The sequence below is a fragment of the Olea europaea genome, unplaced genomic scaffold (genome assembly GCF_002742605.1).
Source record: "Olea europaea var. sylvestris unplaced genomic scaffold, O_europaea_v1 scaffold5032, whole genome shotgun sequence".
Classification (NCBI taxonomy): Eukaryota; Viridiplantae; Streptophyta; class Magnoliopsida; order Lamiales; family Oleaceae; genus Olea; species Olea europaea.
Window position 1 is genome coordinate 1 of NW_019263347.1, and position 16,435 is coordinate 16,435.

General features: G+C 36.3%; 2 protein-coding genes across 2 annotated transcripts; one reads left to right on the forward strand and one right to left on the reverse strand.

Annotated features, from left to right (window-relative positions):
* Positions 1-5: 5 nt before the first annotated feature.
* On the reverse strand, positions 6-1,161 carry LOC111388520 (glycosyltransferase family 92 protein RCOM_0530710-like; the record flags this gene model as incomplete). Its single annotated transcript, XM_023013248.1, has 1 exon — positions 6-1,161. A coding segment is annotated over exon 1 (972 nt), but the record flags the coding sequence as incomplete, so codon positions are not given.
* Positions 1,162-6,998: 5,837 nt separating this feature from the next.
* On the forward strand, positions 6,999-9,892 carry LOC111388521. Its single transcript, XM_023013250.1, has 2 exons — positions 6,999-7,101; positions 8,130-9,892. Exons 1-2 carry the CDS (start codon positions 6,999-7,001, stop codon positions 9,890-9,892), a joined length of 1,866 nt encoding a protein of 621 aa, XP_022869018.1.
* Positions 9,893-16,435: the final 6,543 nt, after the last annotated feature.

Genomic DNA, 16,435 nt, shown 5'->3' on the forward strand with positions numbered 1-16,435 from the left:
AACGCAAAAGCTTGGTTCCACACCATTGTACAAGCACAAAGCTCGTACTTTCCCTCACCCTTCTTCTTTTGCTCAGACTTGGCTTCAAATATCTTCGCCACAGACGGCAAGAGTGAGCGTTCATGACCTCGAGCACGAACACGGGGTGTAACTCCTATAGTCAATTGGATTCCCGACGCCTTATCTGGATTGTTTCTAATGCTCCGAGGCAATGAACATCTCACAACCTCTTGACCAGCAACCAAAGCTTTCGTCGTAAACATAAACCTTTCATCCGTTTCCCAATTCCCTAACCCAAAATGGCAACTAAATTGGCCTGGATCGGATTCTCTAGCAGGTCTCAAATTCAAACCCTTCGCAAACACAACCACTGTTTCCCCGTCCAAAACAGCTCCATACGTCACATTTTCCCAAGAATGAACAGTCTGATTCTCAGTCATCCGTAATCCATTTTCTTCCCTCAATTTTTCATTTTTATACCGCCACCGTAAATTTACCACTGTCGAATAATTCACTGAAGGGATTGGGCATCTCACAATTGACCTAAATTCATCATATTCATCTACAGACAACACATTCTCCTTATCAACAATAGCATTATCCAGTACATTTTTACGGTAATAAACACATTCCAATTCTGCGATAATACCCTTCTTTATAAACCCATTTTTCCTTCCATCAGCAACCAACAACATAAAATCATCAGGAAATAAAACCCGGTTCTCTATTTTTATGGGCATCAACAATTTATGAAAATCTTGGATTGATTTAGCAGAATTTGACAATCTTGAAACAACTAAAACAGGCCGAAAAGCCGAAGAATTAAAGGGAATTGTAGATGATAAAAGAGAAAGAAAAGTGAGAAAACTTGAACACAAAACAAAAGATCTTACTGTGAAAAAGTACAGTGGAGAACACGATGAATGTGACTGTCTGAACATGCGTTTTCTGTTATGACACTGCCCTGAAGAATCCATTTTTTGTGGGTTTAATATGTTCTGTTTTCTTGAGGTTGTTCTTGAAATACCGGTGACTGTCGGGGAGAGAGAGAGCCAAAGCGGTGGAGAAGAAAAGTGTGGATTTTTTGTTGGAAAGAGTTGCTGGATTGGGTTGTCTATGTTAATTATTTTAGTTAAAAGGCAAATTCATCTCGAAGTCAGCATACGCCTGCTGAAGCTTATTATTGAGGGAATATTTGGTCCAAACACCGTGTGGAATTTAAGTTGTTTAAAGGAAAAGTAAAACGAAGATTCTAAACTTCGTCAATACTTCATTGCCATTTGCCAATTGCCACTTTCAAATGAACTTCATTTTTTGCGATGAGAAAATCTACCTTCTAAGTCTTGTTCAATCAGTGCATGACTGAGTTAATTTATATAAGAATAATGTTAATAAGCTCAATAAAAGATAAAGTTAAATGACTAATTTAATTGTACTTCTTATTTAATATCACATTAGTGACACCTGAATTGATATTTTAACACCGATAATGTTAAATAACATTACTATTTCTATAAACTTGAAGTTTTTTTGAGGGTCACATGACAATTGAAGAAAAAATTGGACATTTTTCTATTGTTTCTAATTAATTACGAAAAGTGAGGGCCTGTTTTGAAGTTTTGAGATACTGGTTATAAGTTTTTTTAAGTATCGATTTTAAGTGATTATAAGGAATTCAATTTTGAGTTGATTTTTAATAGCGGATTTTAAAATAGTTCAACATATAGTTGAGGGTTTAAAGTAGTTTATTGTCTAGTGAAAAAATCGATAATTTTTCATAATTAACGTTATTCAATAATGAAAAATGAAGAGATCGAAGTAAAATAATAAGATGATTAAACAGGTAAGGTTTAGTTTTGCAAAATATTTATTCAAAGAAGTATCCAGCTCTTCTCTTTTTAAAATCTTTAAGACTATTCAATTAAGAAGGGTAAAGAGAAACACTAAAACGTATTTCGAATGCGAACACAACTTATATACACTTGGATCGGACATTCGGGATACGATTTTTCTCACTATAGATCCCCCTTTACGACGTGCGAATAGGACTCCCGGAGAAGCGACAAAGCGCATCATAACTTCTACTATATTTTTCTTGACGGAAGTATGGAGTTTATTATGTGAACACACACTAAAATATACAATAGGGCTACTGTATTTTATTCTGAAAATGAATCTTAATCATACACTTATATATTTCACAATTTATTTTGTATCGACGTTCTTGAAAATGCAACATAAAACAAAATCACGACGAATTAGCTTCAAATTATAATTCATTCCGTCATATGAACTCTTTTTCTTAATAATAATAATCTAAATTCCTTTTCCAGGAATAATTCAACCTAACGGTATTAATGAATAATGATGGGCGATAGTGGCATAAGAGCTGGCAATCGGTGGCTAAAATGTCTATATATTAACCCATAATTTTTATTACTTAACTAATAAATGTGTGAATAAAATTTAAACCTTAATAAAATATTTAGATACCATGTGCCTTCACAAAACCAATTATTGATTCATTGACCACATTATGAGCAATCGGAGTTTCTTCATACCCGGTTTAGGAAGTAAAAATTTTAATGGGCTAGCCCCTCCCAAATCCGTCATTGTCTACGGCAAGCTTATAAAGTACCAAACAACTTGAAGAGTTGGCTTTCAAATACGAGGCTCTATTAACAACGGGAAGTAGGAAAATTTCACAGGCAAAGACTCTGGTTCAAGTCGAGAATGGCTCGATAGTTGTTTGAAAAATCTAATTACTTGATACATCTTCCACTTGGCTTGAAATATATAGTTCAATTAGTAGGGTTCTGCTCTTGCAAAATGGAGCTATAAGCTAAATGTGATATATTTTTGCTAAGGAAACAATGTGCTCGTTCATTAAAAAATAAAAATAAAAAATCGATTATTCTTTGAATTTTTTATTTTTATTTATTTATTTATTTTTTAAGTAAATGAATTTAGAGCTATATCCAATTTTGTCATGCTTTCTATATTTATGTATGATAGTATAAGATAGATTTCTACTAGAAACGAAAACATGATATACTTGATTTCTGGCTAAAGAAAAGGGGGTAAAAAGTGTGATTTTTTTTTTAAATACGAAAAATTTATAAATTATATATAAATGTTGTCAAACAGAAGCTAAAATTTTTTGAAATATTTTCTTTTTCAAAGAGAAAATAAATATTTTCCCTATACGTAATTTCCTAAGACAAATTAGATATACTCACTCAGGATTTGGCCACACGAAATCTTCTTAGTTTTATAATTTACATAATTCTGATCAAAACAGTGATCATGATTGTTAGGGTTCTTAATCCATGCTAAGTCGTTCTTTCTAAAAAATAATTATACAAATTAGGAAATAATTATACCGTGCAAGGGATTTATCTGTAGCGAGTTGGAAATGGAAACGGAGCATTTTGCCTCGATTACCTAATGGAAGCCAAAATTTCCGCCCCACTCGAAGTGAAAGCGAAACGAGACGGGATATGTTGTCTTAATCCCCATCCAATCTAATTCATTTACATATTTCCATTTTCAGCAAGGGATTATATTCACAGTAAATTTTTTAATTAGTTATATCACATTTCAAATCATACTTAAGATCTTCAATCTTTGTTCAATGTTGCGTTTATGGCTTTAACCTTTTTTACGCATTCTTATATTAAACATTCTTTTAATTAACATGTCTCATCTCTTATAATAATTTTTATCCTAATGGTTCATCGGGAGGACATAAAACGATTTATTTGCCCGTCATATTTGAAAAAATAATAATAATAAATACAAAAATACAACAAAATAACTTTCCTCATTTCCGAACATGCAAATGGATGTTTCAAGAGAAAACATCATCTAAGAATAAAAATGTGCTAATTAATGGAAGGTAAGAATTTGATGAAAAATGTTAGGAATATAAATGTTAAGAACGGGCAAGACGAAGCCCGTAATGGTAAGAGTTCGACCTATACTGTCCCAATAGGGTCCCAAACTCGTCAGACTTCTTGAAGTCTTCAACAGCCTGAGCTCGAGCCTTCGCCAGCTCTTCCCCAAAGCACCTCTGGGACTGCAGAAGCTCGAGCTTAACTTCCTCGACCTCAGCCTTGGATGTCTCATGTTCCTCTCGGGACTTCTTGAGGTCAGCCTCAGCAGTCTTGAGGGCTTTTTCTAGGTCACGAGCTCGTTTTTTAGCTCCCTCTTTCTCCTTCAAAACCTCCTCCATTTCATTCGAAATGTTGATACCATTCAAAGTAAGACCTCGTGCCACACTCAGCGTCTGCACAAAGAAGGAAAGGAAGCTCGAAGTCAGTTCGATCAAAGAAGATGAAAAAATAAAAACACAGTTAAGGTTGGCATCTTACCCTTAAGGTCAAAGGCTCCAGTGTCTTGACCTCTTCATTAATGTTAACCTCCTTCTCGAACCTTTCGACAAGGTCCTTCACAAGGGCACACTCCGTGTATTCCTCGAGGGCACTGTCCGAAATAAGCTCGAAGCCTGAATCAGCGACGCCATAACACACTTGAGCTCGATCTTGATATTTCGACGTCCCATGAGGCGTTGAGGTCGGGCTTCTTGACGTCGAGGGTTGACCCCTAGGACGTGCCGGGCTCTCAACATCCACTGTAGGCACCCTAACATCGGCATGCTTGGCCCTTTTCTTTCCCTTTTTTGGGGCCGAGGCTTTGGACATTGGCCTTTCGCCTTATGATGAACATTGGCCAGCAATTTGGAAGGATCAAATGACATCTCTAGATCTACAAGAAACAAAGGCATTAGCATGATCTCAACATCAGGAATACGACGATAGAGCATAAAAAGAAAAAGACATACCCTTGAGGCCTTTAACATTTGCAAGGTCGAGGGTGTCATCCTCGAGCAAATAATCGATCTTCTCTGCCAAGGGGTCGTGGTTAACTAACCTTATTCTGTCCCTCTCTAGAACCTCAAATTACGCTTGACCTTTATTAAACCTATCCTTACCAGGAATCTCCCACCTCGGGCTAAAAGGATGGTCGGGGTCTTGGGGTTTTACAAAGAAAAATCTCTCTTTCCAACCCCGAAGAGAGCTTGGGGTATCAGGCGTTCTAAAGCCCCCCTTGGTTAACAAAAACACAAAACAGTTGAACCCTGACGAGTACTTCATATCGTACACCATCCTCAGAAGGTCGAGCCTAGGCTCAATATCGAGGCATCTACATAATATAAAGAAATAGACCAACAGCCTCCGACCGTTACGGGCCAACTGGCCCGGACACATATAGAACGAAGTTAAAAAGTGGACAAAAAAGGGGTGAAGAGGCCACCGCATCCTAGCCTTAAGGGCATCCCTAAAAAATGTCATCTTCTCCTCTTGAGCTCCTAAGATATCTTTGGTGCTCTCAGGAACCCTAACATCACAAATGGGCATCACCCCGAACTCTCTAGCTATCTTAATAATTACATGTTCCTTATAGGTGGTCGGGTTCTTTGGATAAGTCAGTACCACTTCCCCTGGAGAGTGCGAGCTAACAGGAAAAGCCAAAGTGACAAGGTCTCGACTTTGATCACCCGAAGTTTCGACAACCATACTTGGGGCAGTAGGGTTCTCATTATCCCTCGACCTCTTAGAAGGCCTACTACTGTCACTATTACTCGACCCCTTACTACTACTACTACTTCTACCACTACTGCTACTGCTCGACATTACTCTACTCAAATAATTAACAACTTAAAGGCTCGAACTTTTACCTTAATGGCGATCGCTCACAACCCACTATCCCCGAACTCGAGCTTCTTTTACAGAGAGTGGAGAGTAAAAAGTGAAAAAGAATAGTGGGGGTATTTATAGGGGTCATGGGTATACCAACAATCACTTAATCTAAAACCCTTAAAACAGGACACGTGGTAGACATCCAAGTTCGAGCTCTGACAACCAGCCACATGACAGACACGTGACACAGCAGATCTCCAACAGGTAAATGACAGGTGTCAAGGTCGATATCAAGCCACGACATCCTTTTTGCATCTCAATCCGAGATCGCACACTCTGCACAATCTACAGCTCAGATGCACGGGGGCCTATGATGACTCCTGATTGGGTACCCCGAACTAGTCCTCATTTTGTCCATAATCCTCGACCTCGACCTATGACCCCCGAGTTGATCTTGGCGTCTCACGCCGGTTTAAGGTCATGGTTTCTTTTAAGGTCGGGGTTCTTTTATCTAATTCGACCTTACCCGCCGAATTAATCTCTAAAAAATAGACCCCACCTAAATCTACTCCTTCCCTTATTAGAATTCTAACAATACACTTCTAATTAAACTCCAACACCTAGTCCTAACCTATAAATACTTGGCCAAGGCTCAACATCAAGGTACGTTTTTCATTATCTTCAGTTTATAGCTTTACGTACTAAATTCCCTATCTGACTTAAGTATCGGAGGGGCGACGAGCACACACCTCGTTGCCTTTGTTGCAGGTATTCACAGACCGATCGTGTTCATCTAAGTGAAGTTCGACCATCAAGCTCAAGATCTATCAGGTGATATTTTTTGGTAGCATCAGTAACCAAATAAAGAGAAAATAGAAAGGGAAAGGGGAAAACGGCAAAACAAGAAGAATGTAGATGAGAAAAGTTGTTGATTCAATCAACAATTTCACTGAAATTTGGCTGAAAATATTACACAGACCGTTCCTCCTTCGCACATGGCTGCATATATATTCATCCATGGTTGAAGTCGTGTTTCACAAAAGAAAACAAAGAAAATGTTTGCAACTATTGCAATTTATTAATTCAAAACGACACCGTTTCGCTCAAATTGCAACGACGCTGCTTGAATTCCAAAGTCAGGTAATTTTGTTGCCTTCTTCCTCTTTTCTTTCTGGTTTTGCTGGTTCTGCTCTTCCTTTCCCCCATTAGCTTCTCACATAACACAGGGACAATGAATGTCGGAGCAAGTCTGGATATGGAGTGCGAGCAGTTCGCAGAGACTAATAACAATAAATGATGCCTTTGTATCGTATAGCTGTGAAAGACATTTTTCAAGACAAAAGGGATAAGTACAATGAGTTTCTTTTAAGTCTTGAAAGATTTCAAGGCTCAAAAGGCAGTATGTTATTTTTTCCTTGTCAATTACAGTCTTCTTATCTGGTACTTAACATTTCAGAACAATGATTTATTTGCTTCAATATTGTGTTACTTTAGAATTGTTGCGTCTGGTGTTATAGAGAGAGTAAAGAATTTTTAGAGGCATTTTCAAGAATGTCCAATTATAAGGGTTGGAGTTGAAAAGTGTACTTTTTTTATAATCCTTGCAAAAATGTCCAATTTTTAGATCAAAATGTCTACTTTACCCTCATGAAAAGATTAATCAATTTTATATCACTTCGGCACAATTTTTAAGAAGAGCAAATAACTTCTACGAGAAGGCACAATAATGTTGCTATTACCTAGGTGAGTCCACTTGCTTATATTTTTAATTACATTTTAATCAATTATTCTAGAACAAATGAAGAAGAAGCAAAAATTCCATTACCATATACGAAGAAGTATATGATTCCAACTTCAAAGAAATTATTTTAAGAAATTTACTGTGGTAGAAATTTGAAGCTGATTAGGCTTTCATCATTTGTCGGTAGAAGGTATATTTCTTTGAACTCTATTTCTTCGAACTCTCTTTTTTTTTGATAAGTTTTATTTAGTAGTTGTTGTTATATATGTTCAAATCTCAATTTTTTGATAAAGTATTTTTTCCCTTGGACGAAATTATTCTGAGTATATATTTTTTGTACCATTCATCTTAACTAACTTAGTTAGATAATATACTTCTATATTTAGAATATTATTTATGGTGGAATAAATTCTTGCAAAAATGGTGGTTGAAATTGAAGAAGATGATAAATGCATGAAATCCCGTCATTTCATTCTCGACATTTTATAAATGTCAATAATGATTATAAACGTCGAGAATGATATTTATACTATCATTCTCGACACTGTTAAATGTTGACAATAACATTAAAAATTTGAGTAAGTTGGTAAAATTTCGTGTAGAGTGATTCACATATTGCATGCAAGTAACATTTTCGTTTTCGATTTTCATTAGTGGTTGACAGTATTGTTGTTTATGACATGCAGATATGGGAGATGTTAAGAGATTTGTTGTCTCGTATGGTGGTAGATTCGTCAACATAGACGACGAGTGGAAATGGTTAGGGAACCGAACAACATCAATTGTTGTTCGACACGATATTACATATGAAGAGCTTGTACATAAATTATTCGAGAAGCTGAATGTTGATAGAATGAAGATCCGAATTCAATTGAAATTTACAGTTCCAAACATGAATATACCCCCAGCTGATGTAGCCGACGATGAGGATGTGCAATGGTTTATGTCTGTTCACACAGAAGCGGCGTTGTATGTAATTGCAAACGAATATAATGCTAGAGAGCACGAACTGCATGTTGGAGTTGAGCATTTGTCACCAATAGAAGATGCATTGTGTGGACGCAATGAAGTCAATATGTGCGAACTACAAGAGCCACAAACGATTGATAATATGGATGAAAGTTTAGGTGAAGGCAATTTGTTTATTCGAAATGCAATTGAGTCGATTGATGAAGAGGACATTGTGGAGAATCAGATATTCTTTAGCAAACAACAGTTACACACAAGGCTTCAACTTAAGGCTTTGAAAGAGAAGTTTCATTTCAAGGTTAAAAAGTCGAATCCTAGATCTCTTACTGTGTGTTGTGTCGATACTACATGCCATTGGCTAGTACGAGCTTCTAAGATAAAAACTTCAGAAATCTTTACGATTCGAGAGTACATACCTGAGCACACATGTTCTCTAGACGTTCGACGAAATGCACAAATTCACGCAACGAGTGCAATAATTGGGCATCACATAATGCGAAGGTTGGACGATGCAAACCAATCATACGTTCCTGCGGGTATTATTGGGGATATGGAACGTGAGTTTGGTGTACGGATTACCTACAACAAAGCGTGGAGGGCTAAAGAGAAGGGACTTCGATTTTTTCGTGGTACACCCGAAGAAAGTTTCCAGAAATTGCCATTATATTGTCACATGTTAACCAAGAAAAATCCAGGAACTATTGCACACATTGAACTCGACTCGAATAATAGGTTCTTGTACTTCTTCTTAGCGTTCGGGCCTAGTGTACGGGGTTTTCTAGAATACATGAGGCCAGTAATTTGTGTTGACGGAAGTCATTTGAAGGGCCAATATAAGGGAACACTACTAGTAGCTGCAGCACAAGATGCTAACCTACAAATATATCCTCTTGCGTGGAGTGTTGTCGATGGGGAAACAAATGCATCGTGGTATTGGTTCTTTGCAAAGTTGAAAGATGTCATTGATGATTCAAACCAGCTAGTGTTTGTGTCGGATGGGAAGAAGAGTATTAAGCGGGCAATTACGAGGTTGTTCCCAATTTCTCACCACGGTGCCTGCATCTGGCATATCGAGAAAAATCTTATTGCAAGGTATAGCAGTAGCAATGTCATCTTCTTATTCAAGCGGGCAGCGCTAGCATACCGCGTATCGGAATTTGATCAGTTTATGACACAGATAAGAACCATTCTACCGTCAATGGCATCTTACTTGGAACGTGCAGGTATATCCACCTGGTCACGGGCACATTTTGTTGGTAATCGGTACAACGTTATGACGAATAACATTGCGGAGTCACTAAATTCAGTCCTAAGGCGACAAAGAAGTTTCCCTATAACCTCGTTAATCGAAAATATTACGTCATTGATGCAACGATGGTTCTACGAGAGAAAAAGTGCATCTACGAAATATAGTACGAATCATTCGACGCCGGTGCAACTTTACCAGTACGAAATTTGGACGAACTCGTTTTTAAGGTAGGTATAGCTACCGAACTTTGTACTGTCGACCTTATAGGTAACACATGTTCATGTCGAGAGTTTCAGATGCGACAAATCCCATGTTCACATGCATCCCGAGCTGCTTGCGCAAAAGAAAATCATTGTATGATTTATGCTCCTCTTACTACACCACAGAATATTGGCGAGCTGCGTACAATGAAGTTCTTCACCCCGTTGGCCTAGAGTCAGATTGGGTTGTTCCTCAATCTATTCGTTTCGTCAAATTTTTGCCCCCGAATATACGTAGAACACCAGGTCGACCTCCTACCCAACGTCAACGCTCAAGAACTGAAAGGTCGACGTTGAGACGAAAATGCGACCGATGTGGGGGTTCTGGACATAACAGGCAAACATGTCAGAATTCGACATCTTTAAGTGACACGTATACTTGAATGACATTGTGTATTCTGATCGTCAAATGCCATGATAACATGAATTATCAATGTTTTGAATTTTTTTCTTTTGTATTACTTGCTTTCTACCTCTTATTTTAAATGTTGTTGAATATATTTTTGACTTCTACTTCTTTCTGTTTCTTTCTTCGTTCTCTCTTGATATCACTTATTTGCAATTGCTTGTTGTAAAATTAAGTTTGTAATAAATTTTGAATCCTTTATACGGATTCCTCCCATTTTTTGTGATTTTTCTCTTATATTATTCTAGTCGTTCAAAATTTTATAGCGCACAAACAGGAAAATTCGTATGGGCATTCACTAAATATAAACAACACTTCATTTTTGAATGTCATAATGGATACAAACAAGAGAGGCCAGGTTTGGGGTATAACTACCAACAAGGGAAATTGTGCTTACATATATTCTTATGAACATTTCACTACGATATCATTTTGTTTATCATATAAGTGAATAAGTACATATCTATTTCATCACTGGGATTTTCTTAATCATTGTAGACACAAAGTGGTAATGGATACAAAACAACCCATGAATGATTCGTTCTCCTAAGTCATTGGAGCAGACAAAATGGTAATCACAACAAAAGGAAGCCATAACTCCAATACATATCGTAGACAACTATTATACAAAATGGTAATCACCTAAAAAATTATCCATCACCTATATGGATTTTATAGCACTACTATATGTACGTAAACATTTCACTTACGATGACTGCATCTTCTACATATCCTCCATGACGGACAAAGAGAACATATCACTGTCGTACTCCTCGTCAGAGCTTATGATGATCACATCTTCATTTTTGATGGGAACTGCTCCAACATTTTCATCCAACAACACATGATGTGCTTCCGGTTGGATCGGTACTGGGACGATCTCACGATGAACTTGAATTGGTTCAATTTCGTCGATTAGATTCGGAAAAGGGATTGGTTGAAGGCAAACCCTACGATGGCGGTTCGAAGGTTGACGAACATATGGAACAAAAATATTGCTTTCATCATCCGAGTCCGAGTCAATGATGATCGGGTTGTCCGCGGACGACCCAGGGGGGTCGAAAGTGATAGTAACATCAAGAACAGAAGTATGTTGAGTTGATGAAGACATAATCAATGGAAAAACTAACTAGTGCAATGACTTTGCTTTCATCATCCGAGTCCAAGTCAATGATGATCGGGTTGTCCGCGGACGACCCAGGGGGGTCGAAAGTGATAGTAACATCAAGAACAGAAGTATGTTGAGTTGATGAAGACATAATCAATGGAAAAACTAACTAGTGCAATGACTTTGTTAAATTCTCGTATGTACATATTTAAGTAAAGTTCAATATTTTATACTGGAGAAACACTTGTCCGTTGAATGCACGATAAGATATCTCACCAACCAATATGGTTGAAGTCATTGATGGTGATTATTTTACAACTTTTTTTCACATCAATATGGTTGAGAACGTACTTGTGCTTAGCATACCAACTTTAACTGCTATAGTAATTATAAAGCTGCTTGCTACAGTTTTCGCAGTTAATACACCATTTGGTTGCCTTCACTTTTAGTTAAATTTGGTTGGATCATATTTATGTTGACATTTGATGCCGTTCTCGACATTTGTAATGTCGTTATCGACATTAAATAGCTGTTAATCTCGACACTTGACATTACGAATGTCTAGAACGACACTTGGACCAAAATACGATATTTCTCTACATTTCTTCGATTTTCGGACGTTTGATATGTCGTTCTCGACATTACATAGCTGTGAATCTTGACACTTGATATTTCATTTGTCTATAATGACACTTCGAGAACATATTACATACCACCATATAAATTGAAATATGCAAACAATTGTGTAAACCAAAATACATTTTACGTGCCACCACATAAAACCAAAATCCATGTTATGTACCACCACATAAAGTAAAATACATATTGCAAAAGACGGTATCATGAACCGGCTGATCATCAACAGTTACACAAGCAAAGTACAGCTGAGCCACGACAACTGTTTCACTATCGGGGATAAAGAAAGTATTCGTTATTCAAAAAATCGACCGCAATCTTTCTTCTGTATATTGACATCCTCTCTGCTGAAACTGATTCTATTGGATGCCCGAGAACGAAGCATTCTATATACTTGAGTACAAACATTATGCAATTTGGCCTGTACAATAAATGATTTTTCGTTAGTCGAAATTAGTATATACAATAGATTAACTACGGTAGTAAATAACAAGAGTTGAAATGCTCACCCATTGTTTGCACACTGTAGAGAAGGTATAATCTCCATCTTCATTGGATAATCTATATGTTTCTTTATATCTCGTCTGGTGGACAAGGGTTCACACTGCAATAATGTTTGGACGACTGTGCATGTTGCTTCTGCATGAGCCTTGATTGCATCAGGTGTGTGAACATTATTGCTGCAATCGTATATGTAGAATTTCCATTCACGAATATTGACCAGAAACAGATAACATTCATTGCCTGGATATGCACTTGGAATTAATAAATACTTGCATCGCATCCACGAACGACCAGCTACAGGGAATGTACCGTTGGCGTAGCCTTCTAGGCGAGTTCCATCTGATTCACGTGTCTGGTTATATTCCATGTGCCACCTCATTTGCTGACAACACTCCTCTTTAAATTGAAAATCCAAAATTGCATATTTTTTATTGAGGAGAGTACAATCTTCATTCATACGCTGCCTCAATAACTTCAGCTCCTGCTCAATATGCTAATGCAATAAATATATAAAACATATATTATACATATTAACTACGAAATCAAATTTATTGTGATTGCAAACCTTCATTCACCGCAATATTCAGATCCTTCGTCGGATCCATTAAACTTTTTAGCATGTCTTTTTCATAGACATTGCCACGGCCATCGTCCAAATATGCACTGTATAACATAATTTAAATTACTGTCAAATAATTCAACAAATAATTTTTCACATAGATATAATAATGTTTAGAATTCGGACTATTCAGAATGAGTTACATTTGTTACCCAGATTGATTTCTCGATATCCAATTCCTAATGTCTTTGTACTTGTTCATGTTGTAGTCTTCTAAGGAACGGCCTGTGGATGATGAAGCCTGTGTGTATTTCATCTTCTTTTCCCTTTCTCTTCTCCGCATGTCAACACTTTCTGCTGGTTGAGACGTTGATGTCAACAGTAGGAGTTGGACTTGCATGGAGAGGAACATCCTGCTGCATGGAACCTATAATGGCTTCCATGTTGGATTCCCAGTTAGATAATCTGTTTAGCATATTCTCATTCTTTTCGTCAATTTAAGATCTGACAGAACACAAACTTGTATCAATATAAGACTGTATGTGCTCCTGTTGCTGCTGGAATAATTCTTCTTGTTTTCGAAGAATCGCCTGATAATGGGCTTCTTGTTGTTGCGATTCCTGGGCCATATGAGTGCTAAACATATTTGATAGAGAATTATCCATGTATGACTGCATACCACATAGCATGTAATCTTGCATCGATTTGTTATGTTGTTCGAACAGTTGCTTTTGGCTTTCAAGGATATCCTGGTTCAGGGCTCTGGATTCTTCAACAAATTTTGCCTTCAAATTGCCACACTGACTGGACACATCTGATATCGTATGTTGCCTGTACATACCCAACATTTCTTCCATTCGATCTTCAGTTACATATCTGGAGGCACCAGAAGCAGAACTAGGCCCAACTCTAGTTAAAGTTCTCGATGTGCCACGACTGGTCGTTTCTTGCACACGGATGTTATCCGGTATTTGTGGTACTACATTATCTACTTCTCCAGTGACAATGGCATCTAATATATTATGTTCATCGTCAGCCGGCAGAGAAAGATTTGTGTACCAAGGTGTTTGTAATTCTTCCTCTGTAGGCTGCAACACTGCAATGACTTCGATCTGTAATCATAACAAACTATCAGAATCCATTTGTTTAATTGAACTTATTAATAATAAAATGCGAATGTCATTCTATATTGAAAATAAAAAATTCATACATCTTGAGTATCCAAAAATTGCTTAACAACCGATTTCTTCAGTATAGTATTAGACCTCCAATTATAGATTAGTGGAATCTGCACCGTTCTGTGTTTACGGCGACCAAATTTTTGTCCAATTTGTGGAAACGTTTCATATATCCAATACTGCAACATAAAAAAAGAGAAATGTGATGTATAAATTTTATTCTTTGTACAAAGAAATTATACATAATACGTAAGTAATTAGAATAGGAACATAATACCTGAAATGCGAGTGGATAACCTTGTAATGCATACTTACATTCTGTCTGTCCATTCTATTGCATCCTTATTATTTTTTCCAATTGTGACTCTTTCAAAGAATTTAACAAAATGAAATATGCTATTCGGCCCCACGGATATGTAAGGAACTCATCCAGATGTTCAACCATACCCAGAGTTCTATAATCAACTTGTCGTGAAGTCGTTTCAACACACACTCAACCAACATAACTAATCCCAGTTTAAATTTATCTTCTGTATCTTCACACATGTGGAAAGTTTCAAAAAGCATTCTATTGCTAATTTTTCTCGTGCCATTGAAGTATTGATTTCTAAGACGATGGTTATTATAATCAATTTCTACAGATGGTTCATGGCAAGGTAGTCCAGTAATGAGGTAAAATTCTTGCAAGTCAAACCTAGCAAGATGGTCATCTAACCGTACCCAAACTTCATTGTTTTGCCACAATGCACAAGTCTCATTATAAATTCGTGTACCAACTTGCTAGTAAATTGTTCTCCGTCTCCTTTGAAAACAGCTCCATATATAAATCCATAAAAATTACTACACATCAAATAACATTGTTGATTTGCATCTATGAAATTTATAAAATCTTGAACGTATTGACGATTTGGATACTGAAAGATGGTAGCAGAAAACCATTGTTCCGGAGAGAAAACGTATTCTAAAGGCATCTGCATCAATTATACAAGAATTAATATTTTTAAGGAACTGTAATAATTTTTTCAAGAATTTATATTTTCATTTGATTGTACACATCTATTATAGTAAAACAAATTACTGTTAATTGTACAATTATTTAAGAATTAATATTTCCAAACAAATATAATTTTTTTCACGTCTTTATACTAAACAAAATTAAAATCAAAAATTAATATTTTAAACAAAATGTGATATTTTTGTTTATAAAACATATTACAAAAAAAAAAATATATTCTGCTTGAGAGTGTCACGGAGATGCTGCTCTCCGTGACACTCCGTGTCATGGAGAGCAGCTCTCTCCGTGTCACGGAGAAGCGATCTCCGTGACACAGAGATCAGGTTTTTTCGAGTAAATTGTAGTTGAAAAATATTTTTCTTTCAAGATATTCAACTAACTGCTAAGTAGCACAAATATTAAATACAAATTTTGAATTACTTACCTTTTCTGATCAAATTAGCGTCTTTTTTGAGTGAATGTGGAAAATGTTTCCGGCTAAATGAATGTGAGAATGAAACTTGAATTAAAATGTGAAGAGAGTGAGTGAAGGAGAGTGAGTGAATGTGACAAATAATTGTAGCTAAATGTGTGGATGGAGGAGTGAATGAGAAGTAGCTAAAATTAATTAAAACGTGTGAAGAGTGAGTGAATGTGACAAATAATTGTAGGTAAATGTGTGGATGGGAGAGTGAATGTGAGGATAATGAGTGAACGAGAAAAAGTAAATTTCATAACCATTTTGTTGTGTTACAATAATTGATCATAAGCAAATTCCCCTGTTCTAGTTCTCACTCTGTTTTGGGGACCCTCCTTCACTATCTTTCCCTTTGTTTCCATATATATATATATATATATATATATATATCAGTGGTTTCTTTAAGCTTTCTTGTGTTGTAATTTGACAAATTATAAATTTCTTTTTAATTCATTTTGTTCCATTAAAATTTTATATTCACAAAAAAAAATATATTAACGTTTTGTACAATTCAAATTTTATATTGAAAAAAAAATGTTCAATAAATTTCTTTAATTTATTAAAACTAATCGAGTTAATCAATTTTTCCTCACTAACTGCTAAGTAGCACGAAGTTTATTTTATTTCCACATACATGATCACACAAAATGA